Source organism: Pygocentrus nattereri, chromosome 5 (genome assembly GCF_015220715.1).
Source record: "Pygocentrus nattereri isolate fPygNat1 chromosome 5, fPygNat1.pri, whole genome shotgun sequence".
Classification (NCBI taxonomy): Eukaryota; Metazoa; Chordata; class Actinopteri; order Characiformes; family Serrasalmidae; genus Pygocentrus; species Pygocentrus nattereri.
The window spans coordinates 35,591,229-35,618,327 of record NC_051215.1 but is presented as its reverse complement, the minus strand read 5'-3'; the positions used below and the strand labels follow the sequence as shown (position 1 = coordinate 35,618,327).

At 39.2% G+C, this 27,099-nt stretch overlaps 1 protein-coding gene across 4 annotated transcripts; it reads right to left on the bottom strand.

Moving 5' to 3' along the window:
- Positions 1-2: 2 nt before the first annotated feature.
- On the bottom strand, positions 3-26,354 carry ninl (ninein-like). 4 transcript variants are annotated; one of them, XM_017724766.2, is made up of 28 exons: positions 26,101-26,354; positions 23,958-24,169; positions 23,725-23,821; positions 22,144-22,343; positions 15,714-15,780; positions 15,022-15,212; positions 13,868-14,023; positions 12,614-12,781; positions 11,819-11,955; positions 11,400-11,540; positions 10,846-11,020; positions 10,393-10,503; positions 10,186-10,269; positions 9,498-9,645; positions 9,318-9,377; positions 9,109-9,230; positions 8,251-8,609; positions 5,778-7,403; positions 5,177-5,281; positions 4,105-4,174; positions 3,727-4,011; positions 3,472-3,585; positions 3,244-3,390; positions 2,996-3,145; positions 2,269-2,394; positions 1,977-2,186; positions 1,065-1,178; positions 3-967 (listed from the first exon to the last, which is right to left on the bottom strand). In XM_017724766.2, exons 2-28 carry the CDS (start codon positions 24,138-24,140, stop codon positions 776-778), a joined length of 5,538 nt encoding a protein of 1,845 aa, XP_017580255.2. In that variant the 5' UTR covers positions 24,141-24,169; positions 26,101-26,354; the 3' UTR covers positions 3-775. The 4 variants fall into 4 exon arrangements, with proteins under 4 accessions (XP_017580255.2, XP_017580263.2, XP_037394741.1 ...); XM_017724774.2 differs by having other exon boundaries at positions 22,144-22,340; XM_037538844.1 differs by lacking the exon at positions 26,101-26,354 and adding an exon at positions 25,608-25,712.
- Between the last annotated feature and the right edge of the window lie 745 nt (positions 26,355-27,099).

The following is a 27,099-nucleotide window of genomic DNA, read 5'->3' as shown; positions in this document are numbered from 1 at the left end:
TATACCATGTAACTTTTTTTTACTGTCAAACTGCATACAGTGATTTACACAATGATAGTCTACATCTCACTGTTGACATCTTAACAGGTCTTTTTTCCTTTTTGTTGCTAAAAACAGTGAAGAGAATACAATAAAATTACATGTTCTGCAACAGTCAATGCTTAATAACTTAGGAACATCAAAGTAGATTTGTACACTAGTGCATCACAAAAAATGTGCAAAGTTAAGGATAGTATGTGTATCAAAACTGTACATTTGATGAATACTGTGCTTTTGGTTGATACCTCTAAACAAACATTTAGTCTTTTAAAACTTCTTGATTTGTCAGGAATATTTACCACCATAAGTCAACAATTTATCACAGGTTACTAAAGCATAAAAAGTAAAAATCACTATCTAGGACAATGGTGTTGCCCCTTTACAATTCAAACTTGACCCCAAAGTTATCTTGTATATTCCATACCGTACACATCCATGTTTGTCTCAGAACAGACATAATATAATAACTATGACCTTTTACTAGCTGTCACATTATTCAAAATAGTAACCTAGAGTCTTTCATGCAAAATACCCAGACAGCATTACAGTTGTGATTTGAGTAGTGATTTGCATTCATTCTGCTTTTAGGTTTCACACTAGGAATGTAAACTGCCTTACTGTGGATAAAATCCTCCTTCTTGGACTAAGCATACATTATCTAAGAAATCATTCTGTATTCCAGGTATTTCACAGTTCAGTACCATTAAGGGTCCACCCACCCTTCTCCCGAAGTGACTTATGCGGAAAGCGAGGCAGGGGCAATTTTGCGCAGGAGTTTGTTGAGAGCAGTCACCTTCTCTTCCAAGAGAAAAGATTTTTTCTCTGCACTTTTCTGCCTCTGCTCTGTTACCTGCAGAGCCTTCATGAGCTGAGAGTTTTCAACATAGAGGTCCTTCAACAGCAGATCTGACTTGGCATTTTTAGCCAGCTAAGGAAGGAAAGAAACACAAACATTTCTCAGAATTGAGGGCAGTTTATCTTCCATCCTGACAAGCAGTGTAGTGTTAAGAGTTCTCGTAGCCTACCTGTTCCTTTAACTGATTGACCTTCTCCTGCAGCATCAGCCGCACACTTTTTAGCTTGGCTTCCACCTCTTCCATCCGCTCCTGCATGTTCTCCATCACTTTCTCATACTGCTCCTGTTAAAAATGAAAGATTAAGTGATTTCCTAAAGTCAGAATCTTGTACTTTCTAGATTGAGCCCATATCTGCCTCACTACTCCTCAAATAAGCTCTCATAATTTAGTTTTTTGTAAAACCTAAACATGACTATAATTTATGTATATGCACTGGCACATTAAGAATAATAAACCATGTGGTCACTGCATGGTGCAAGAAACAGTGCAGTAAGTCTACAACATGTAACATTGCAAATGGAAGTATTTAGAGTATGATACAGTTTATGATTATGCAATTTAGTTTGATTATATGCTGTGTTCATTTTGAATGTAGTGAACAATGTTCAGATTCACTGTTTTCACTACTGCAGTACATAAACACTTTGTAAATGTCCACAGCCCATTTCAGGATGTTGCATAATACAAGTTATGGAGCCCTTCATAAAATTAGAAGAGGTATCTCACGGAAATCATTTTCATTAATTAAACTTAGTACAAAGTTTTCCAGAACATTCAATGGGACCTATATAAAAAAAAAAAACACATTACAATGATCTAGATTTATCCTTACTTGCTATTTGCACTTGATCCCTGATATGCATTGATTAATTACAACCACAAGCTGATGACTTGAGAACCGTATCACAATGCCCATAAATATAAGCTAGAGTTCTGTTTTTTTTTTTTCTTTTTAATTAAAGCTCTCGGCGTATCCACTAAATTAATTCAGAAAAGAACATTTTCTTTCAAGGTGACATTCTGCAAATACACAGTTTTTCTCCAAGGAAACCATGCGTGAGTGTTGTACAGCAGATTTACCTGCTGAAGGCTCAGCTGAGTGCTGGCCTTCTGTGCCTGAGACTGAAGCTGCTCATCCAGCTGCTGAGTTCGGCTCTGCTGCTCAGCCAGCTGGGCCTGCAGGTGAACCAGCTGCTCTCGGGTGCCGATGTTTACCTGCTCCCGAAGCTGCTGTACCTCACGCACATGCTGAGCCTGGCTCAGTGACAGATCAGTGTTTGCCCTTAAAGCCTACAAACAAACAAAAAATTAAATGCTGAAAAAAAATTGCAGGCAATTACCAGAAACTTTAATGAAACGGCACATTTTGTACCTGTTCTTCTGCTCTGTGTTTGGCAGTCTCCAGCTCTGCTTGTTTATTCTTTAAGGTGAGGAATTCATGTTGTACCCTTTGAAGATCCAGCTCTTGGATCTGCAGCTTAGATTCTGAGACTGCCACCTACAAATAAATTAAACAAACCCAAATTCACATTACATGACATTTACATGACTGAATTCAGCCATTTACTACTCTATAAACAGGTCATGTTTGTAAATGAGAACTGGTTCTCAAACATTTTACCTGGTAAAATAAAGGTTTAAAAAAAAAAAAGAAGAAAAAAGCAGTTTTGCATAGTACAATACTGTGCAAATGTCAAATTTCTTTGATTTAGATATGATACTACTGGACAATTAATTGTGAGCATTTTGTGCAACATTGGCTGCGCTGACATTTCTACCAAAACAAGGCTACCAAACTTTGCATCAAGGCATATTGAGAGAATCTGTGAGCCTGTCTGGGTTTTAGAGAGGGCCAGGCCAATTTTGTCAACAATACGGATACTGATCCTAAGAATTGAAAATTTAGATAAAACAGTAATATAAGCTAATATAATTTAAAGTGGTCAAATATTAACACAGACTAATAGCTCAGCAACTGTATGTTGTCAGTTGTCAAATCACAAAGTCTTAAATAGGACAAATATTGTAAACACTGGAGGTTATTTCAGCTAACCAATATATTCACTGGGGCATAGCTTTAAGATTCTTTTCTGACCAACCTTGTCAAGAAGCTCTTGGTTGTGTACTCGCAAAATCCTTAGCTCTTCCTGCATAGAACTTGCTGCTGCCTCTTTTTGCATCCTGTGAATTTCCTGAAGCTGCTCCTTTTCTTTATGAAGCTCACGCATACTGACTTCAAGTTCCAGCACCTATTGAACAGCAGTATTGGTGTATGAACGCAAGGTACATTATTTTGGTTTCTAAAGTCAGTAATATAGGAACAAATCAGATTTATTTCAAAAGGAACCTTTTCTTGAGATTCTTTCAGTAGCATCTGGTGTGCAGATATCTCCTGGATGTGAGCCTCCTTTTCCTTGTTCATGGAATAGAGCTGGGAGTGAAGCTGTGCTGTTTGGGTTTCAAGAGTGTCCATATGCTCTTGAAGTCTTCCAAGCTGCAATATGTATGATTTGCTTAGTACAAAACATGACCAATGGCTTTTGGAGAATATGTATTTCTTGTCAAAGCTTCTCACCTCCTTGTTTCTTTCCTCTCCTCCCTTTAACAGCCCATCCTTGTCCTGCTGCAGAGACTGGTTTTTCAGCGTTAACTTGGTCAGCGCAGACTCTACCTCTGTCAAATGGAGGAGCTGCCAAAGCAAAAGAGTTTAAGGGGGGGGCTTTAAATTGACCACAAGGTTGCCTTATATTTCAAAACATGTTCCATTTAAATAACAATAAATGAGAAGGGATATAATCTAAAATACAAAAACATGAATTATATACTACACCTTGTCCTTTGCTGCTTTTAGTTCCCTTTCTAGGTGTTCCTTTTCTTCTTGCTTGCTGACCTGCAGTTGAAGTTTCTCTCTCTCTATCTGACTCAAGGTCTCATGCAGCTGTTTGATGGAAACAGCTGCCTCTTCCTGCTCTTGAGACACCTGTGCAAGTCTTTCAGTCAACATTTGCACTGCTCCTTGGTCAGAACGGAGGCGGGAATTTAACTCTGCATTCTTGTTGCTCAGCTGCAGGTTTCGCGTACTCAGGTCCAGAACCTCTTCTCGACACTTTGAGTTCTGTTATATAGTTTTTAATGAGATGATTTTTATCATGACTAGAAATGACATGCAAACCATTCTGGTTAAGCTTTTATTAAGAAATGATCTTGCCTCTTTGTGTAACTGCTCCACTTCCTCCCGAACTGTTGTATATTCCCTCTCCATCTCCTCAAGTTTCTTTCTGTAAGGACAAATTACAAACCAATTATTAACATGACTAAAATTTTACAGTGTAGCCCAATAAAGCCTATATGACTTATTCAATGTCATGTCAAAACAATGATGGTACCTTAACTTTAGTATCTTGTAGGGATACTGGGACCATATAATATTTTCATTAAATACAAGGCTATTCAGATATTTAATTATTTGATATGTAGCCAAAAACACAAAGATTATTTGATCAAAAATGTACCCAGCACCTACATTTTTAGAATCTTTCCACGTACAACCTATTAAAATTCAGTTTATTACTTTAGCTTATGATTACAAAGAAACAAAAAAGATTAACCTAGGACAGCCATATTTGTACTGATTCCCTCTCCTCTTGCCGAGTATTAAAACTCCATTAGGAAAAAGAAAAAAAAGCATTTTTCCTTGTTTGTTTGTTTTTGTCATCCTCCGCACCAGCAATTTATAATACTTTAAAAATCAAAGGAAATTGAAATATAAAGCTGAATTTTATTATTATTCATTTTTATTATTTTGTCTGCATATATGTCTATTAGTTTCTGATCACTTTCACTCAGAGTTGATGCTAAATTGGAATTCACATAGTCTTGCTTTTTGGAATATGACCCCGTTACCTAGCTCCAGCCGCTCCCCTGCTCTCGGAGACATAAACAAACACACATGCTTAGACCACATGTGCTGAAGCCTGTCAGTGTCAGTCATTGGTTTTAACTGGGTTGATTCATAATTGCTGACTGTGGAATGCAGTACAGAATCGAAGAAAGTATGCTAATAAACATAAAAATAGAAATTAATAATCATAGTGGCACTTTACTCTCTCACAAACACAAGGTGCCCTATCAAACATGCAAGATGTGATGTTTATAGGGATTAGCTGCTGATGCTTTGTTGCACCTTGATGAATCCACTATATCCTTATAAAATGCCCACAGAATGCAGGCTTTGGGTTCTAAAGGTTAAAAGATTTTCTTAAAAAGGGAAGAATGTGTACCTCTTTTTATTGACCTCCTCTTCAAGCCTCATCACATCCTGGTGCAAAACAGCCAGCCTGTCTTTCAGTGCACTGTTTTCAGAATTAACCTCATTAAGCTGGGCTCTACAGTTGGGAACAAAGAAAAGTGTTTCAAAGTCTTCGGTCATAACTATATCATTTGATAGCTTTCAGTGTAAATGTTAAGTGAAATACTGATTTCAATGAAAAAAAGATTATATTGGCAAAGATTAGTTGTTAGAGGATGCAACACTGCACATAAGGTATATTACCAGTTATTCATTCTGGAGAAGAAAAAAAAAAAAATCATGAACAAAAATCTTAAGTTAGCACAAAAGCTTCAGTTAGTAGGATGCAAGTGAAACTCAAGACTCAAGACAAGAAGTATGAAAAATCAAAATGCAAGTGTGAAGGGGTTAAATGCACTTTTCATTCCATGACACACAATCCGGTATAGGAGACCGAATGGTGAGAAGTGCTCTTGCAACTATGTCATTCAACACTTTTCATCCAAGTTGGAGAAGCAAAACAGCGATCAAGGCGGCGAGGATTAATCGGTTTTCTCTCTCATTTGTCATCTACCAGGCCGAGTGCCACAAACCTGTGTGGACTGGCTGGATCCATCACTCTTTCAAGAGCCATGACCAGCTTCTCCATCTCCAGTAACTGCTCCTTCATTCGGTTCTTCTCCTGCTCAAATGCCTCCTCCACCTTCCGAACTTCTGTCTGGGAGTCCAGCAGTGACTGCTGCAGCTGGTTGGTGCTGTTGTCTGCCTCTTCTCTCAAGGAGCACAGCTCATTTTCCTTGTCCTCCAGCAGGCTAGTCAAAAGTTGTACCTCATTAGAAAGATGGCTTACATTTTGAAAGAAGTCTGCCTTCTGGCGTACCTCATTCCAGAGCAAGTCCATCTCTTTGTCTTTGGCTTCCAGTTGTCTCCCAAGTTGTAGTACTTGGTTGTCCTTGTGCTGCATGTCTACTCTCAGTTCCTTAAGGTCCTCCTTGAGCTTGGTTGACTCAGCCTCCATTTCAACAATCTGGGATGAGAGCTGGTCTGAAAGACGACAGTAAGTGGACTTCTCCTGTAAAAGTTGGCTCTTCTCCTCTTCCTCCAAATTTAATAGGGTCTGAAGTTGATCAACCTTGCCTTGCTCCTGGCTTACGATACCCTGCAGGTTCTGAGCCATTTCATTCAAATAGTCCCGTACTTCAGAAAGCCTCTGAACCTCTGCTTGAAGGTTCTTTAGAGCAATGCTTTGATCCCTTAGTTCCTGCTCAAGCCTATCTCTATGCCTCTCCATAAACTCTAGCTCAGAAGCCTGTTTTGACAAATCTTCATCTCTATATTTCAGTGCATCGTGTGTTTTCTCCAAGTTTTCTCTAAGCTGCTCCAATTCCTTCTCTTGTTCCTCCAGTTGCGTTTGCTGCTGGACAAATGCAGAGGACAGACGACTGCAGTTTCCCTGCATTCTTTCCCTCTCCTTTTGCAATGTCTCAGATTCTGTTCTCATGCTCTCTAGCTCCTGTCCAAACTGATTCAATTTATCAAGAAGTTCTTGTTCTCTGTTCTTGCACTTTGTATGCCTCTCTTCAAGCTGGGATAACTTGCTGAGATGCTCTGCTTCTTTGTTTTTCTCCACCTTCTGTCGAGAAAACTGGTCAAGAAGCTTCCTCTTCCTTTCTTGTTCCAAATTGAGCTTGTGCTCTAGTTGAGACACTTTACCGAGAAGCTTTTGCTCTCTCTCTTTCTTAATATCCAGTTCCTTCTCTTTGGCATGCAGCTCTGTGGTCAAATTTTGGATTAGGGCATCTTGGGCTTTCATTGAGATGGTGTTGTCTTCCAGTTGAACACACATCTCCTCTAGCTTCTTCTCTAGCTGTCTCTGTAGATTGAGCAACTCCTCCTCAGCTTTAGACTCCACTTCAGCCTCAGCCTGCATCCTGCAGATACACTCCTTCAGCTCCTGGACCTCCTCCTGGTGCTTCTCTTCCAGTGTCTTCCTCTCTCGAGCAGCGCTGCTGCAAATCTGAGCCTGCTCTTCTCCCAAACGCTCAGCACTGAGAAGGCGCTCCTTGCGCAATTCCTGCTCCAGCCCCTGTACTCTAGCCTCCCATGCCCCCATCTCCCTGCAGTGCTGCTCAGTCTGCTTTTGCAGCTGCTGCCGCAGGCTGCGCTGAGCCTCAATAGATTCCAACTTCATTTGCGATAACTGTTGTTCCATCTGCTCCCTAGTACACAGCAACATGCTACATTTTTATATGTGCATATCTAGATCCATGGCAGCTCTACCAGTAAATATATGCCTGAAAAAGTATAATACTTTTACATATTTTGCTTTGGGGTGAATTTTGGGGAAATATATTGAAAAATTGCAACTAGGGGTTTTAAAACTCTCATTGTGCTATTAACAAAGTTTACATATAACTGGAAACCTATACAAACCCTGAAGTTTCATGTATTCTCTGCACCAAAACACATGATCCACCTAATAAAGGGCTTGATAATTACTTAAATATCTAATCAGGTGTGTTGCAGGGCAAAAAAGTAGGAAATATGTGGTAGAAATAGTAAAATGTAGTAGAAATAATAAAATGTAATAGAAATAAGGGGGTCTACAAAGCTGAGCAGTAAATTATAATGTATTAAATGGGACCATTGTGTGAAAAAAATGTTAAATAGGAGGTGAAAATTTGTGGCCATGGTTGCATAATTTGTTTATCACTAAACATGTTGGACAAAAACATCACAAGTCAGTAATATTTCAATAATAGTTACCTTTGCACCAAAATAAAGAGGTGGTATGTCAGTGTTCTTCTGTGAAATTCAGAATATTACATTTTTCCACCACAGATGATACTATGAAACAGTGTGGACTTTTTGGATATAGTGATATTTAGTTAGAAGTAGGCATAAACAGAATGCTTTGAACTTTATAATTCGGCAATTCAGGTCTCTGAATGTTAAAATTAAATTACACCTGTCCCAGTGGTTATTGGAGGAAGTAAAAACACATTAAAACTTCACCGCTACTTTCATTTAGATTCAGAGAGCCCAGAATGTCACAGTCCAACCCACCTAACAAGCAGCACTTCCTGGTCCATCTTCAGCTTAAGCTCTGCCTCCTGTTGATCTTTCTCCGAGGTTAGCCGATGCACAATGTTGCTGATCTCTCGAGCGTAGTTCTGCTCCAGTTCGGCCTGCTCCCGCTGAGCCCGGCGCTCCTGCTCAGGACCCCAGGCCACACCATCACCCTTAACCCTTAGTTCCCCCTCTAGCCTTTCCACAGTCTGACGCAGCTGCTCTAGTCTTTCCTCTGCCTGGGTCTTCTGTTCCTCTAGCTCACTGATTTCCATCTTGTAGCTCTGTGCGATCTCTTTCCTCTCAACTTCCATGTTCTGCTTCATCAGCTCTATGGTGCGCTCATAGAAATTCACCTGCAAAGAATGCACAGTAAAATTTGACCTTTCTGTAGGCAGATGAGAATTGCAGTGAGATTTAACAATTAAATTTCATAACAAATTAATAATAATTATCATTTCAGTGTAGTTTGCACTACATTATCTGATTCTATTAGTTGTTAGCTACATTATGTTAGATTATCAAATGTAAAAACCAAAGAAGCTTATTTTGGATACCAAGTATATCTGGGTGATAACATTTGAGGTGAGAAAAAATTTCTCTCAACTGTCATTTCTCAGAGGTACAGTTACTTTGTTCCTCCCTAGTTCTTAAACCAGAAAATAACTGGGCTACATTAAAAGCAAGATGAAGAAATATCAGGTTCATAGTCATCACAAATTTCTGCAGTTTTTTTTTTCCTAAAAACTCTCACCCTCTTAAAAAAATGTACACATGCTGCTGCAAATATTGGAAAGCCTATTCAGAATCACATATTTCATTCCACAACGCTTATAATGGTTTGGGTATTTGTACCTTGGTCTCCAGCTGGATCTTCAGATCCTGGACCTGATGTTCATACCTCTCCTTCAGTTGCTCCATGGCTAGCTCAGTTTCAATGCTCACAGTGGGGGTCAAACTATCCAAAGAGCCCAAGACTGTCAACAGACAAAAGCCAACATTGTGTGCAATACTTCTTCAGCCTTCAAAAGATCAAGACAAATCTCATTCCCATAATACGTTACCATTCTTGTCAGTGCCTTTCTTGACCTGAGGAGATGTGACTCTTTTTACTTCAGGATCATCTACATGTCAAACAGGGAAATAAAGAGCAGTTTGGTGATCAACTCGGTGACTAACTGAAGAAAAAAAAAAAGTATAACATTCTAAATATCAAAGTGTTGCTCTAAAATGGTAAAATCTACCAGAATCAGATTCAGTGGTCAGTGCTCTCCGGCTGGACCAGGTATGAGTGCAGAAGCTGTCCCTGGATCGTCTGCTTCTCCTTCCTGAGCCTTGATTCTTCAATGCTTCCAGTTCAGAGCTCAACTCGTCATTCCTGTCCTGCAAGTCCTTTTTCACACAAACAGTAGCAGTGATTGGTATGGAAACCACAGATTGCTAGTGAAACCAACCAAAACTAGTAATTCAACAAAACTATATTTAAGCAGGTGAAAAGCAACATCAGTAGGAATTCACCAACAGCTAAAATCACAGTATCTGCTTAATAAAAAGCTCACCTTTATAATCATTTCTAAAACAGTCATACACATTTAAAATATTCCAGGTTTCAAGTTTTAAGATAAGTAGAACAAATCTAAGTATTCAACACAAATAGTTAATGAACTCTAAAACGTGTTTGTTACTTTAACTGATTATTTTCTAACTAAAACCCATTTTCTCCTCTGTCAGTATGGTAGCACCAATAACTAAATACGAAGTTTTTGTTGCCACTCTGGCATTTTGCTGGTTAAAGGAATGCTACTGATTTTTCGCAGAAATATCAAACAATCAGTGGAATTCCCCTTTTAATTCATAGTAAGGGTATATGTGACCATGTTAGCTTATAGCAGCCAATGTGGTTCACCACAGCAATCTCACACAAAGGCTTACCCTGCACTGAAGTTCGTACTCATTTATGATCCCTGAGAGACGCTCCTCCTGGCTTAGTCCGGTGCTGTTTGTGTCTAAACCATACTGTCAAAACAAAGACAATTCAAGCACTAGTCATGATGACTCAAATTTTTTCTTATTGAAGAATTAAGATTAAGCAAAGTCAAACATCTAAGAGGAGCAACACACAAATCAAAGTGTACAGACCTTGTCCTGTAGCATATGGTCTAGCTCCTTCTTCAGTTTAGAGATAGTGCTTTCTGATTCAGACAGCTTCCCCTTCAGAGCACACATCTCCTCCTCCAAGCGGCAGTTCTCCTGTAACGGCAGATCAACGATTACTTAACCTGACACCACCACTGCTCACAGAAATATACACCACAGCTCTGCCTTCTGGCCTTCCAAATGAAGTGTGATCACAAAGGTGCCAGAACATTATGCAAAAAGACCCACTGACCCAACTGTAAGGCAATAGTCAAGGACATATTTGCAGAGTGAATTGGTGGGTTTAGCTGATATAACATTCAGCCTCCTTTTCATGCAAAGTGGGGTTCTATCTCCCTGCAGAGCTCTTTCTGTAAACACTATCTTCTGGAACAGTGTTGGAGACCTCTGCTTTGTAGAGAACACGTCGCTAGTGTCATGATGTGCTGTGGTCACCTTAATGGCAGTGGCGGCTTCTTCCTGCAGAGTGGCCTCTTGGGCCTTGAGGAGTTCCAGTTCTTCCTTTAGTTTTACTCTCTCTTTCTCCACCTGCTGTAGCAGCACCTCATTCTCCTGCTCTGTCTCACTCCTCAGTGCAGTCAGCTTATCCCTGAAGTCCTGCTCCAAATCCCTGCACCATGCAGAGAGAAGAGGATAATGTTTAATCTTACTTTAGTAAACTCCTTTAAAAGAAATTAGACTCTCAAAACAGATTTAATTATTGTTTTTAAACATATGGGCATGTACAGTTTCCCCAGATTTTTTTTTTTTTTTTTTTACACAAAGATGTGAGCATTGCACAGTCACTGGGAATCCCTGAGGCGCTTACTGATCTAGAGGCCAATGGTCCTAGCTATTGTTAACTGATAACACTACCCCAAATGGTCATCTGACTGTCTTTTATAATTCAGCCAGCTTTTAAAAACCACACACACAAACACACACACACACACCCCAATCCATTTAGTCTTTCAAAACTTTCAACTTCATTATACATGCAATAATCTTACTTGATTTTAGACTCATTAAGTGATTCCATGGTGGCATGACGGTCATCAATCTCTCTGACCAGCTGGAGGTTTCGACGGTCAGCCAATTCCAAGTCTGTCTTAGCCTTGTCTCGCTCCTGACAGGCCTGCTGTGCCAGCTCTCTATAGAAGAGAACACCATCTTACCAGTAAGTCACTCAATCTGGATGTAGATGTAATGATGTAGACATGATAGCTTGTGCTTACAAGGCAGACTTGTTATTGTTACATGAATTTCAAATCAGCAGCCATTATTGTTCCTATTATAGTTCAGATATTGGTACTAGGCAACATCACCACTAGGTGGAGACAAAATCTCATCTAAACTTTAATATTCACAGACGCACTACAAGCTATTTTGCTGACACACAGTAGAACATGGAAGAGCATCAAAAACCCACTGTAGGAACTGGATTTCATCCTTGTAGGAGATGAGGGCAGCCTGGTGAATGCCATTGCCGCTGACCAGCAGTTCATTATCCAAGGCCAGAGTTAGCTCAGCAAGGCTCAGTCGCTCCTCCAAAGGGAAGTCCAGGGTCTGCATAACAATGCAGATACAGAGAATGTGTCATATGATACAAAAACTTGGTTTTACATGTTATATAAGAATTACCACACTGTGAAGTGGTCTGAAGTTATCAATAACAAGATTAACATATATTGCAAAGCAATATCATTATTATAGAAAAAAAAAATCTATAAACACAATCAATAGTACAGTTACTTATATCATCTCAAAAGTAGCCATCAAAAGTCATGTTTAATTCTCACAATAAATGAGAAAACTTGGAAACTCCAAAGTTGATGCTCAAGGATCTCCAAACTCTCATCAAATCCTTTTTTTTTTTTTTTTTTTAAATCGACATAAGTTATTTGTCAGAAACAGGAATGTGTGACCATGCATAACTATCATTCTGAAAACTAAAACAACATGCACTGAATGCAATTAAAGTTGACTAGAAGAGTGATGGAACAGTATTTTGTGCCAATGGGCATCTACATTCAACATATGTAATACACAGTCTGACATGACTTCATAAAAAAAGACATAAAAGCCAGCAATCACAAGACAAAGTCAGCAAAGACATGGAAGGAAAAAGCACTTCTAGCAAATCAAACGCTTATTCTGTTCACAGACACAAAGAATCTGCTTATATGTATAAAGAAGAAGAAAAAAAAAAAGATCCAGTTCTGACCTGTAGGATGTCTCTGCTGTTGCGAATCCCTTCCTCAGTCCATAAAGCGATGACTCTGTCTGGGCTGGTGCAGCCTGAGCCATCGTCCAGTCGAGTCAGCAGCCTCTGTCCCACCGTAGCTGACAACAGTGAGGGTGAGGTGGAACGCACCAATCGCTCCTCAAGTGCCTGAGAGAGGACAGGAAATGACATGACAAAGAGCTACTAAAGCCAAAGCAGCGCTCCTGCACTGATTCTATCAAGTGATAAGAATGGTAAAACCACTTTAACTGTTCACTCCCACACCCCCGTCCATCTAACACTGGACAATGTGAGCTTGGATAAAGTCACGAAATCTTTAACATGAGTAATGTTTCTCAGTCACAGCACTAATAATCCAAAGCTCTCTGATGTTGTAACCTTTAAGCTGGCTTAGCCCAATTTCAGCACCAAGCAATACATTCATATTACATCAACACTGAGCCTGTGTTCTGCCCTTTTACCTAATCCAGTGTACTGACATATATACCCTTTCTAATTTCTGAAATCAGCACACATGTGGAATATGAAATATATGCCTTCAGTCAGAAGTAGAGACTGGAAAGAAAATGCATGAAAGCTTTTGATACTATTGGGTGGATCACCTCAGAAAAGCCCAGAGTGCTATCTCCAAAAGACTCAATGTTGTCTTCAATTTCCCATGTTATTAAGCTCAAGCCAGGTAAAAGCCCTGAAGCACAGTACATTTTTCTAATATTCCACACTAGTTTAGTTGTAGAAATTCATTCATTATTATGTTTAGCAGCGTAGAAAACTCAGGAAGCTCCACCTTCCCAGTTAGCTTAATTGCTTCCAGCATGTGCTGACCCCAAGTATTTGGCCTGAAATCGGAGCTGTTTAAACAGTCCTTTGGGAGACAGGTGAGTAGTTAGGTGCCTGTGCTTTCTGCCTGTTTGAAAATAGAGATAGACTGATAAAACATTACTCTTAGTAATTATGTGAAAATACAAGCAATTGTTTTGCCATTAGTAACTGAAAAGGTTTGTAGAAGCCAGTGTGAATACAGTGGCCTCTATCAACACTTTTACAGCCTAAAAAGTGAAAGCAATACAGCTTTCCTTCACTAGTACACAAAGTAAATTGAAATTATGCAGCATGAATGTCTGTGTGCCAAAGAATGTCTCTAACAATGCCCACATCTGACAGTATACAATCCATTTCCAAGTGTAAAACATCATTGTGTGGTTCCTGAAGATGCTTGCTGGATTTGCTGACCTGTGAGAATACACGCTGAGTGTTAGCCCGGATGGGGGTGGATGCAGCAGTAGGTGCAGGTGGGTTTCCATGTCTGAACAGACCTCTCTGGAACTCACTAAGGCTCACTTTCCCATCCTGGTCTTTGTCCAGTTTTCTGAAGAGAGCATCTAACTCCTGTATACATAGACAATTGTTCAGCTTGAACTATTCAGCAAACAAAAATAAATGGCACTAGTAGATAAAAGGAAAACCATAATTTAGTTTTTAAAGCTAACTTGTGTTTTTGAGACCTTTTTGGTGGAAATGTAGAAATGCATGTGTGGAAGAATCATTTTGTAATGTCAGTTATATTTCGGACCTCTTCCCTGAGCGGATGAACCTGATGATTGCAAGCGCATTAAAAGACTATCCAGTGCGCTTGCAATCATCAGTCAAAACTTGGTGAATGGCATGTAAGTGGGATATAAGTGAATTATCTACTATTGTCATCATATCTTCATATAACAGTATAATGTTGATTTTGCATTTGAGACCTAAACACCAAGCCAGACCTTCTCTGTGAGGCGATGTTAATGTGATGTTAATACATAAAGATGTGAGCTCCCTTGAAATCTGGCCTGACGCCTCTGACTCAGGCTTTACAGGATTAGGCAGTATGTAGACATAGAATTTTTAAATTTTATTCTTTCAGTTTTGACAAAAAGATCTAACATGCATATTTGGTAATCTGTTTTATAGCTATTGTTACTTTGAAAACATGATATTTTGAACAATGCATTTAAATATGAGTGACATTTGTCAAGATAGAAAGGCATGCAATGATTTGAGAAATATTTGGTACAAAAAGTATATTTAAAAACTTTTTACTTACAATAAATGATCATATATGCCTTTATATACTTTAATGCACATATTAGGGTCTACACTTGATGTTCTCCACACCTGAGCTAAAGAGAAAGAAAGCAAGGGTGGCACAGTTTCACTTCACTCCCCACAAAAATAAATGGAAGTCCCCTCCGAATTGGGATGTGGCTTTGTGGGGAAATTCCCCCAAGGAATACTTTGATGTGGAATGAGGAGCAAAGGAAAAGACTGTGTGTTGTGATGAAACAAGATCCATTTATGAATCTGCCACATGATGCTTTCTCAAACTGTATTTTGTATGACTGTACCTCAGACTGCAGATCCTTGAGGCCGATGTGGTCACAGACCAGTGATAACTCCTGCCTGTTCAGTGATCCACCATTACCGACCCCCAGCTCCTCCCACACAGCCTTCACCTGCCCATCAGTCACTTCCTGACATGGAGCAGTAAAGTTCTTGGGATTTCCTGAGCTGTCTGGCTTCCAGCGTTTTAACTGACCTGCAGCACACAGACCTCGTTTATAAGAATAGAGATTTAAGTATGAAAGCACAGTTTTCCAGTTACAGTGCAGCAGGGCCACAACACTACACAGTTCAGTGTTTTCACTACTTCCATGCAGAACTGTTGAAGAGTTTGATATATAGCTGAGGCTAAACTGTGCAGTGCTGTGTACATCCAGGTGTTTATTTTATTTTGCAAAGTAAATGAGAAATCAGAGTTTTTAAAAGGCTAAACAATTCATGTGTACTTGACAAAACCAAACCAGCCATATCCTTTCAGAAATTCTGAAATACTTAATTTGAAAAAGATACAAAGAAACAAACAGAAAGAAGGCTACTCCTTATTAATTTAGTTTCTTACTCTAAGAAAGACAAGAGAATTCAAAATGCATAGGATCATCATACAAACCGCCTAATATTGATGGTCAATATGTCATAAAAGTACATTAAAATTTTTTTATTAATGATTAATCGAGACACCCCCAAAGTTATCAATTACCTTGTGCCTCAAAAGAGTGTTGAATAGACTCCTTGTTGCTCCCGGTGTCTTCATCAGACTTCAGACTCTGGAGGAGATACAGGTAAAAAATTTAGCACTTACTCACTTTTTTAAAAAATCATAAAAATGATAATGAAAATCATCCTTGCTATACACTAGTATTCACTTCACTATAGAAAAGTATTCACTTGTCTGCCTTCACATCCATATGAACTTGAGTGGCTTCACATTCTTAATCCTTTGGGTTTAATATGATGTCGGCCCACCCTTTGCAGCTATAACAGCTTCAACTCTTATGGGAAAGCTTTTCACAACGTTTAGGAGTGTGTTTATGGGAATTTTTGACCATTCTTCCAGAAGCGCATTTGTGAGGTCAAACACTGATGTTGGACAAGAAAGCCTGGTTTGTCGTCTCCGCTCTTATTCATCCCATATTCAGGACTCTGTGGAGGCCCGTCAAGTTCTTCCACACCAAACTGGCTCATCCATGTCTTTATGGACCTTCTTTGCAGACTGGGGCACAGACATGTTACAACAGGCAGGGGCCATCCCCAAACTGTTCCCACAAAGTTGTTTGTATGAAATTTTCCAAAATCTCTTGGTCTGCTGAAGTATTAATTGTTCCTTTCACTGGAACTAAGGGGCCGAGCCGAACTCCTGAAAAACACCCCACACCATAATCCCCCCCAGTCAGACAAGTACCGTTCTCCTGGCAAACACCATACCCAGACTCATTCATCGGATTGCCAGGTGGAGAAGCGTAATTAGTCACTCCAGAGAACACGTCTCCACTGCTCTAGAGTCCAGTGGCGGCACTTTACACCACTGCATTTGACGCTTTGCATTGTGCTTGGTGATGTAAAGCTTGGATGCAGCTGCTGGGCCATGGAAACCCATTCCATGAAGGTCTCTACGCACTGTTCTTGAGCTAATCTGAAGGCCACAGGAAGTTTGGAGGTCTGTAGTGGTTGACTGCATAAAGTTGGCGACCTCTACATACTATGTGCCTCTGCATCCGCTGACCCTGCTCTGCCATTTTATGTGGCCGACCACTTTGTGACTGAGTTGTTGTAATTCCCAATACACGTTGTTATAATACCACTGACAGTTGACTGTGAAATATTTAGTAGTGAGGAAATTCCATGACATGACTTGTTTCACAGGTGGCATCCCATCACGGTACCATGCTGGAATTCAATGAGCTCCTGAGAGCGACCCATTCTTTCACAAATGTTTGTAGAAGCAGTCTGCAGGCCTAGGTGCTTGGTTTTATACAGCTGTGGCCATGGAAGTGACTGGAACACCTGAATTCAATGATTTGGATGGGTGAGTGAATACTTCTGGCTATATAGTGTATCAGTTAAGATGTCGCTTTTCATCTCATTACACAGCACTGAATTATTATGTGGTTCTTCTGCCTGATAAGTTCATGTATGAGTGTCTTTATATTTATAGAGAGAAAGCATGCAGTGACATGAATTACTGCAGCAGTGATATCAGACTGAACAATGACCATAAGGAATTCCAAGCCACCAACATTACTTGTGCTACAATGAGCAGGAACAACTGGCAGACTGTGGCTTCAGGCTCTAGAGCGAGGTAGTACATCTCTTCAGCACACGGCCCCTTCAGCCTCGCACTAAGGGGCTTATGGCCTCATTCCTGAGTGTGGCTTCAGCTCTGATGCATCATGGCTTATATAAGAAAGTTTCCCCATGGCCAAAAATTACTTAACAGCTCTATTGACAAGCTTTATTTTGCTCTACCCTATGAGGGTCATCACTGCTCTGATTTTCAATTTTTCTTATTTTTACATGCCTGTATGATGCACTTTATACTTTATAGGGTTAAACACAGAATACAGAGTAAAATATTATATATATATATATATATATATATATATATATATATATATATATATATATATGTGTGTGTGTATGTGTGTGTGTGTGTGTGTGTGTGTGTGTGTGTGTGTGTGTGTGTGTGTGTGTGTGTGTGTGTGTTACATTAAAATTGGGTGTCATATAAAACATCAAGCAACATTTGAATACAAAACTACAAGCTTTAAATACACCAACTTCTGGCTGTGCACCCAAGAGCAAGATTATTCAAATAAGAAAAAAGTACAGAATTCAGTTCTCTTAGGTTTTGAAGATAGAATGGACTGTACCAGGCAATTGTCTTCTGTAAAATGTCTTGTAGTCCACTGTACGCCACACATCATTGCTGTCTAAAAAAACAAATATCTCCAAAATGGCAAGTTTAAAGGAGAAGGCAAATGAAAGTTAACTAGAAAGTTCTTAACTTTCAATGCCAGTTAATGTACAAAGTTAATGTAGAGAGATTTTATTCAAAGAAATCATGGAATTTTTAACAAAATTGAAAGGACAGCTAGTGTGATCAAATATGGTAGAAAAATAAAAATTTAAATTGAACAGAATTTTGGACTGTGATGATGTGCCTTGCTTCCCTATATAAAAGGGAATTCTGCAGATTTTTCAAAATTTCTGTATAATTTATTGGTTTAGGTGCACAGAAAATGGCACAAATTTGATGGTTTGACGTTTCATTGTAAAAATACTTAAAGATTTCTTTACAGAGGTTTTGATTGGAAACAGAGGTCAAGGTGTCTACAATGCAAATATAGCTAGTTTATTTACTATCCAAAGCCACCAATAAACCTACACGTCATCTGAGTTTTAATATGTAATGGTGATGAACACAGAAAAGTTTTCTTTGGGCAACTATTTTTAATTACAACGCCCAGCACATACACCTTCACTACGAATATAAAAATAATTTTAGCCCACAAAGGTAAACAATTTTATTAGGCAGCATAATTATAACCATTTTATTTAATAACCTTCTGCAAAGGGAGCTCTTTAGATGTCTTTGTTCCTATCACCACCACTGTGAACAACTCTGTTTCTGTAAGTTTCTCTAGCACTAGAAGCATTTCACATTAAACCACTCTGAATAACTTTTATGTTTATGTCTTAAGCATTTAACTATGCATAAATTTTAGACAGTCTGGGAATTTCCTTTTAAGCATTTCCCTTACTCGTTTTTATGCAACACACTTATGGGATACATCTGTGAAAACTTCACTTAAAATGTTTTAAGCAAGCTATCACTAGAGAATTTTACTAAATCAGCATAGAAACCATATTCTGAATAAGCGATTGTGTTTCATCATAGCAGCAGACGAAGGAGATTCTGAATAGAACACATTGAAGGAATCCGCTTAGATAAACATGGATCACAGTTCAGCCTCCAGCAACAAGTGATCAAACCCAGGCTGCTGAATGTGGGACAAGCCACAATCAATTTTCATCAGCTTTAGGTATTGAACAACATTACATAACTTCACACAAACAGCTTTTCAGCCAAGAGCACAGAACGCTCTGTATTCTCAGTCTATTGTTTGTACACACTCTCTCTTTTACGCTCTCTTTTCACTTTTTCTTCTCTCTTTTGCCCTCTGCCGTCTCCCTTACCCTCTCTGTCTCACTCTCTCTTTCGCCATTTGTCTTTCTGAGGTCTTGCTGCTATCGAAAAGTGTCTCAGTTCTAATACTGCTTCTACATACAAATTTTCTCACCTTTTAAACATGCATAGCCTTCACCAGCCTCAGAGTTTTTGTCCTGCTGACCCATTGTTATTGACTAAGCAAAACGAAAGAGTCACTCTTAAAAATATGATATGAACTGTATATTTGATTTTTTTTAAAAATGAATCACACTAGTTATGTGCAGTATATGTGGGTCATTGTTATACTTCTCTGCTTTAACTTCGCCATCTTTGTGAACAAAAGCAGAGTGGGTAGTTACATAGCATGTCGTACTTGTAGCAAAGTACGTTATGCAATGCAACGCTAAAAGCTGCAAAGGTTGGTGTAAAAAATTTACCAGTGCCAGTTCAATTATTTATATAACAAGAGCTGCTGCCCCCATAAACATTCCAGAAAGACATGAAGTCTGCGATCAAGGCTGCAGCGGCTATAACCCCCCTCTTCCTCCACAGCAGTTTAGTCTGCTATCTTTGCCCATTGAGCACGTTTTTCTGAATCCTTTTCATCATTAAATACCACAGCATAACTTACACTCAATTTCCAATCCTCTGGAAATTGTACCGAAGAATCTGTGTAGGCTTAAGGCTCTTTACATAATGCTTAAACTGCTGGACATTTAAACTATTTAAAAGAGCTTACTGGTTTGAGCAGGGTGGGGGTTGCTCTGATTTCTGTGCAGTAATACATAGAATAACTGAGGTTTTGCAGTCACATATAGAGGAGAAACTGGCTTACAAACCACGTAATCTCTCCAGCCATTGCAGTAGTTACTGCCGGCATGTTACATAAAAGCTCTAAATATTTCAAACTGAAGAGTAAGTGAGAGAGAAAACCTGGTATGCAACTATGCGTTTCTAAAACGAGAGGAGAAGCAGTAGACCCAATTACAGCCAACTCCTGCTCTTGTTTGGCTGTGCACTGCCCAGTGTAATGCAGGACTCTTCTGCTTTGCTTAAGACCTACATGAGCTTTCGCCCTCGTCCCCACCCAGAACAACTAAACAAGACCTCTAATCCCAGCTAAATACATACAGCCAAATCACTGCATCTGACACGCAGCCATACAGGCACTAAAACACACACTGGCTAAAATGGAGCCTGGCAAACTGTTTTATAAACACCAGGCAAATGCTGTCCCCTGCCAACACAAACTCAGCAGAGACTGTAATGTGATTGACTTCTCTCTGCCTAAACTCACAGCAGGGGGTCTGAGAGAGATCCTTCTAGCCATGACCTTTTCCACGAGAGAAGTAACCGAATGACCACTGTTGGGCTAAGAATGTCTCTTAACTCTCAAAACAATGCATTAAGTGATGGTGTGCCTCCCTTCCCCCTCAAACACTGACATGGACGGATTTCAAACAATGGAACAGCTACAGTAAAGGATTAGTTCTAGTGACCACAAATATGGCCCTTTTTCTTTAGTGTCAGGGCAATTTGATACCTCATTTGAAAGTGAGAAAAGAAAAAAAAAAACTATCTAGATCACAGGAGCATTACAGGGTTTTCACCAACACCAAGAGTCTGCAAATCAGAATTAAAAAAGGGGGCATATTAGGGGAGTGTTCTTATGGCTACTAACACCTACATAACACTGCCCTTCATGACCGACATAGACCTACATTTACAAACACTTATTTTAATAGATGTTATTTGTCACAAAGTTTGTGTTTGCCAGTTTTGATGCCAGGTTAACATGATGAGCGAACATCAGCTGACACAGATTTTATTTCTAACGTAAGCTTGTTTCATTATGCTTTCTGGACTGAAATCACGTAGACTTTGTAGCTCAGTGGGTCACATATGACACAGTGTCAAGTCAGGCTGGTAAAAGAAAGTGAGCATTTTCTGTGGCTGTTTAAAGTTTTGTTTTATCTTTTTTTTTTTTTTTTTTTTTTTTTTTTTTTAAGATTTAAGCCATCACATCACCTAAAAAAGTGTCAGACCACAACACAATGTTAGAAAATATCAGTGCCATCTGACATAGGTGTTAACTAAAGCAGCCTTTCTGACAGATGATGCATTTATGTAGGTTTATGTCAACTGTCATAACAAGTGTATTTTAGTGTCACATAACTGTACGCTGCCCTACAGTAAAGCATTACTGAAAAAACACTACACAGGAGTAAGACACAGGCCCTTGGAGTGCACCACAGGTTTGCACTAACAACTTTTCTCTGCACAATAATGGGCACCAGTAAATAAAATAAATCCAGAAGAAAAAAAACAGACACAGGCCCTTTTCAATAGCACTCATAAACTATAGAAAGAGAGTGGAAATGTGAATTGGACTGGTCTTTGATCCCAAGCCAAAGGTAACAGTGAGGGCTGGTGAAGGTGGGGGTGCAGAAAAAGGCAGCCACTTGCACATTCCACGCTGCGGCACTTCCTGAGTGGAGAGCAGCTGGGCTTGCGCTCTATTAGAGCTGTAGTCAGTCAATGGCTCAGGTCCTCGTTGCAATATCTGTGCTATGTTACTACAAACAGTGTTAAGAGTAACACCAAGCACTGGCTAACAAAGGCTGTAGCATTTAGCTGCTTCCCACAGTCTGAATCCCACATATGAAGGTCCACATAGACAAGGACAGAGCTGTATCTGTGCAGTCCTGACATCCTTAAAACCAAACTGACAAACCCCAGATGCCTTTTTTATTTTTTTGGTGTGAGAGTCAAGTATCATGCATCTGTCCAATTTAGTATAATACAAGCTACTCACTGTATATTTATGTATCCTTAAATAAATATAGTGTACTGTCTCAAATAGGCCGATTCTGTCTATAACAAATTCGGTTGACACCAACATGAAGAATTCCTTGTACATCTGTACTTAGCTATGAAAGTTTCTGATTTTGCTTCTTACCTCAACACTCTCTAATGAGGTGGAGCGTCTGAGCTTTGCCCTCCTCACACCCATAGCAAGGGTCTCATCCTGCTCCTTCCCAAATGGCAGGGAGTCTTTCAAGTCTGTTGTCAGCACAGAAGCAGTCTTATCAGGCCGTGATCTGCGTCCATAGCGTTTAGTCCCCTTCACAAACTTGGGCTTCACCTCCTCTGGGACTGCTATGGGCAAAGGGAAACATCAGTAACAATTAGGAGCAAGCAAAGATAAACATGTATGAGAAAAAGAAAGTGAAACTGAACTTTTACCAAAGAAAGTGGGCTTTAGCCAAAAAAAAAGCGCATATAAAATAACACCTAAATCAAAATCTCTTTCAAGCTTATTTTCCAAGAGCGGTCATGGTTTATGAATGAGAACTGTATCTAAAAGGAAATGAAACCCTAAGGGAAACATCTCAAAACCCATGATCACTGGTTTACCATCTGTTTTCCATTACAGGTCTTTTTATCAAAAGTTCAGACAACAGCAAATAAAAGATGTAGGACACAGAAAACATTAATATAGTACTCAATTCACTCCCAAATGGCAGCACAGTTCCATAATCACTGTAAAAATATTAGACAGGATAAATATAAGAATCTAATCTTGCTTCCAGCATCTGCATACCCCACCAAAATCAAAGCATACCTCTCATAAGAGTAATCATTACAGTCGCTTAGCAGATGCAAATAGTTCCTCTGACAGCTCCTTCCAAATGAGCAATTACAGTAAATGATTCCATAAAATACAAAAGTGACAGACATGCATATGTTTCTAAAAATGCAGGAATGACCCACAGAGCTGCACAATATATAGTCTGTTATCACAGTATCAGCCTTCACAATTCTGACCTGCAAAAGCACGCAATGTCAAAGTAAGTAAGCATAAAGTATAAACATTCACTGAATGTTTCATTGTTTGTTGTCAGCATTGTGACCAATCCCAGGAATTTCTGATGAGGTTTGGATGAATCAAAGCATTTACATGATCCAATAAGTATTTTTCTGGTCAGAATTGACGCAGGCTAAACTTTCAACTACATGTGTTCAGTATACTGCAACTGGAACTATAGCAATATAATTACAATGGTACTCTGCAGTGTCAAATTACCTACATTTGTGAGAGATACATGAACTTGAAAGAAATAATTAAAAACAGATACAACACAGGACAAACCAGGACAACACAACACAGGACAAAGACAAACCAGTCTTTTTTATCAGAGAAAAAACAAACTGACAAATGCATGAAGTGCAGCTACTCAGCTTGCCAAGCTAGTGTAGTATTGGCTCTCAGTGATAATGTGAATGACCCTGGTCTTGCTAAGGAGATCTTCTCAAATCCAGTGATTAACTTTTTGCACTAAGCACTCTGTCGTAACTACAACTCTATGATAAACAATGAACAAACGGTGAATGTGGTTTATCAGAAGTGGTTTATCAGAAACCACAGATAAGCAGGGGTGTAGGGAAGGAAAAGATTTACTGAATTACAATAACAGTTGATATTGGACATGAGAGCTAAACTGCACAAAACTTGGTGCTATAATATTGATTTGTGCACCTGGTTCAAGGTAGCTGCTCTCCTCTTCAGAGGTGGACAAGTCCAATGATCTGGATAACACAGCCACAAATCCCTCCTTGAATTCTTCAAAATTGACCTGTGTTACATAACAGGACAGTATTAACATATTTTTAAAGAAGCATGCATGTTGTATTTCCACAAAACCATAACTAATGAATGAATGCCTTACATAGAGTCTAGTAATCAAGTGGTCATGTTCATAAGAATCTTACCCTTGCATAATGCTGTGGTCCTAAAAGGGTGTCCAACAGCAGTGGGAGGTGGGCTTCCAAACTCAGTCTATGGCACAGTGCAGTCAGCTCCTCTTTGTCAAGGTAACCAGTGCCTGTGGTATCACAGCTATCAAATTCCTCTTTTAGTTGAGCCACATAACGGTTCTGCTCCTCTTCATCCATCCCACCACATACTGCAGAACAAACTGGATCTGTAGAGGAAGGTTTTATAATAAGAGTGATAAACAGAGATATTTACATACATAAAAACAAAAAAAGAAGGCATTGCACTTTCCCCACCAAACAGTGTTCACTGGTCATATCACTCATAAAGAATGTGTAAGTCTACTTAATACATATTATTACAGTACTTTTGTTTACTACTGTTTAAAGGGCCTATATCCTACATTTTATTCACTTAACATCTGAGTGGTTTATATACCAAAAGAGTCAGAACTGTTTTTTTTTTCAGGATTATTTTCTGACCTCTCTTTATATCTTAGAATTACACAGGCTGTTCTTACTGTGCCTTTAAAACTGATACATGTGAATAATTGACCTCTATTCAGGTGTTTGTTTAAAATTGTATTGTCCTTCTTTAAAAAAAAAAAAAAAAAAAAAAATCAGTCCAGGTTTTAGAACATTCCTGATAATGTAAATAGGCAGGTTTAACCTGCTGTAGACTGAATATGCTGAAATAAATGTGCTGGGATGGATTATCTGACATCACAATAGTGAACTCAAAGACAGGAAAAAGATTTTGCTGCTTAGTTTCTGTATATGGAATTTATCAACTGGGGAGTGAACGGTGCATTTTAAACTTTAACAATGGTTACATATTACACCAAACACTTTTATTTAAAAATAAAGCAAAGAAATGCATGATATGGGCCCTTTAACAAAAATCTAAAATACCAGTCACTTGCAAGTGTAATGTTTCTTAAAATAATATAATACTGTTACAGTATTGATGGATAATCATCCAAGGCTGTGACTCTAAATCTTCTGCAACACACCACCATTAACCATTTCTATTAAAATGGAATATGTGATTTAAAAGATTAAGATTTTAAAAAAAGAATAAATATGTATACATACACATATTAAAACGAATCATATAATATATGAAGCATGTTCATGATCATGTTGGTAAACATTTGTCATGTATTTAGAAACAAAACAGGCATCCAAGATTTACTTTTACAGAAATGTAATACTTATTTGCATTATGGAAAACTGAATTTTCCTCACTCTTTTTTAAAAAATAGAGAGTTTGGTGTAGTGTGTAAACATAATAGTTTCAAAATGTCACACAAACCATCGCATTTACACATCCTATTCAGCCTACAATAGTTTATAGCTCTACCCATTTGCACTGAAGCCTTAAGTATTGTTTTAGCCGACTAGCTTTTGAATGAGGCACAATACAATCCAGCCACTCACAACAGAGCTCATTTACATATATCTTAAAGGCACACTAAAAAAACACAGTCTGATTAATTCTAAATTGATGCAGAAAGGCTGGAAATGGTTATGTAAAATGAATAACGCCTGGTTTGGAACATAAACACACAAAAAAGCCATCAGAGGCATTTTCCGCATGGAAACAATAAACAAGAAGAAAATAAGGATATGGTTTCTTTAACATACCAATTGCCGGATACAAGTGCAGAGTTAATGTAGATTTACTTTAACTGGACACAAGAAGTCTACAGTAAGACTGCGAGACGAGTAGCATACCCGGGCGGGGGGGGGGCATTTGCAGTGTGTTAGTTCTGGTACTGAGTATGATCAGTAAAGTTTAGAAAGGTGATGTTTAGAGGTGCGAGAGTTTAGTAGAGAGTTTAGAGTTTATCTAGACTACAGTTACATTCGGTGCGCTTCCCACAGTGAACGGCGACCGTTAGGCAGGTTAGTTATCGTCGCTGCAGGCTAAACGCTTCACCATGGGAACGGAGCGGGACTACGGCGAAACAAAAGGCTCAACAGCACGAAGGAGAAACTTCGTCTTTTAGACCGCTGTGTGGAGAGTGTAGTCGCCTGTAATCACTCTCTCCACAGAGCAGCAGACGAGTGGGCGAAAATATGTGGTGGACAAAATATGCAGACGTAACGACAAGGGGGAAATCTGAGTCCAGCTTACCGTTTAACTGCTCACCGCCGCCTCTCCAGAGAAAAGTCCACTCGATCTTATCCTAAGCGTCCACGACTCGCTGAACAGAGCGCATAACTGAAGCGGTGAAGTTTCCCAGAACCAGCAGGGCCCATTACATCCACCGATGTAAGCAGAAGAGCGGGCAGTAACGGGACGGACGCTCAGCAGAAGCTGGTACGGGGAGGTACTTAACGCTAGTTGTTACCGCTCTTTCAGTGATGCTCAGTGTGAGAGGGACGCGGGGAACAGGCTCTGCTATTTTGCAGCCCCTGCTGGTCAGGCGGCTCATTTTTAGTGAATTGTAGGGATGGACGATACTACCGTCTTTCTTTTCGATCCGATTAGTAAAAAAGATGAGAACGCCAAAACGCATACTTAAAAATGTTCCTGTTAAAAAGAGAATTCTTTGAGATTAACAGTGTGTGGTGGACTTAGTCATGGCTAGAAATATTGCACATAATGACACATAATGCAAATAAATAAATAAACCAAATGTATCTTTATTGGCACCAGTTAGAAGTTGTCAGAGATATTTGGAGCAGGTAAACATCCTATACTCTTTGACACGTTTCAGGTGTATAATAGTTTGAACCAGTTTAAATGGAGAAAGAACGCGTACATCTTTGTGTTGTGAGTCTGTGTGTCCCACGCTGAGCATGTAGAGAAAAAAGAGGACGAAAGAATTTCCTGAGGATCTGAGAAGCACAATTACAGAAAAGCACAGGCAACACCAAAACTACAAGTCCATCTCCATTCTGGAATTTGCAAAATCGTATCTTAGGAAGCCAAAATCCTACTGGAAACCAAAACAGATCTTTTTGGTAAAGCACATGATTGTTTACAGAAATACACAGAGCACAGACTGTACGGTCAAACATGGAAGAGGTTCACAGATGTTTGGGGGTTGTTTTGTTGCTTCTGGCAGCAAAGCATATGCCTTGAATGAGTGGATGGCATCATGAAATCCGAACACCAAGAGAACTGTGG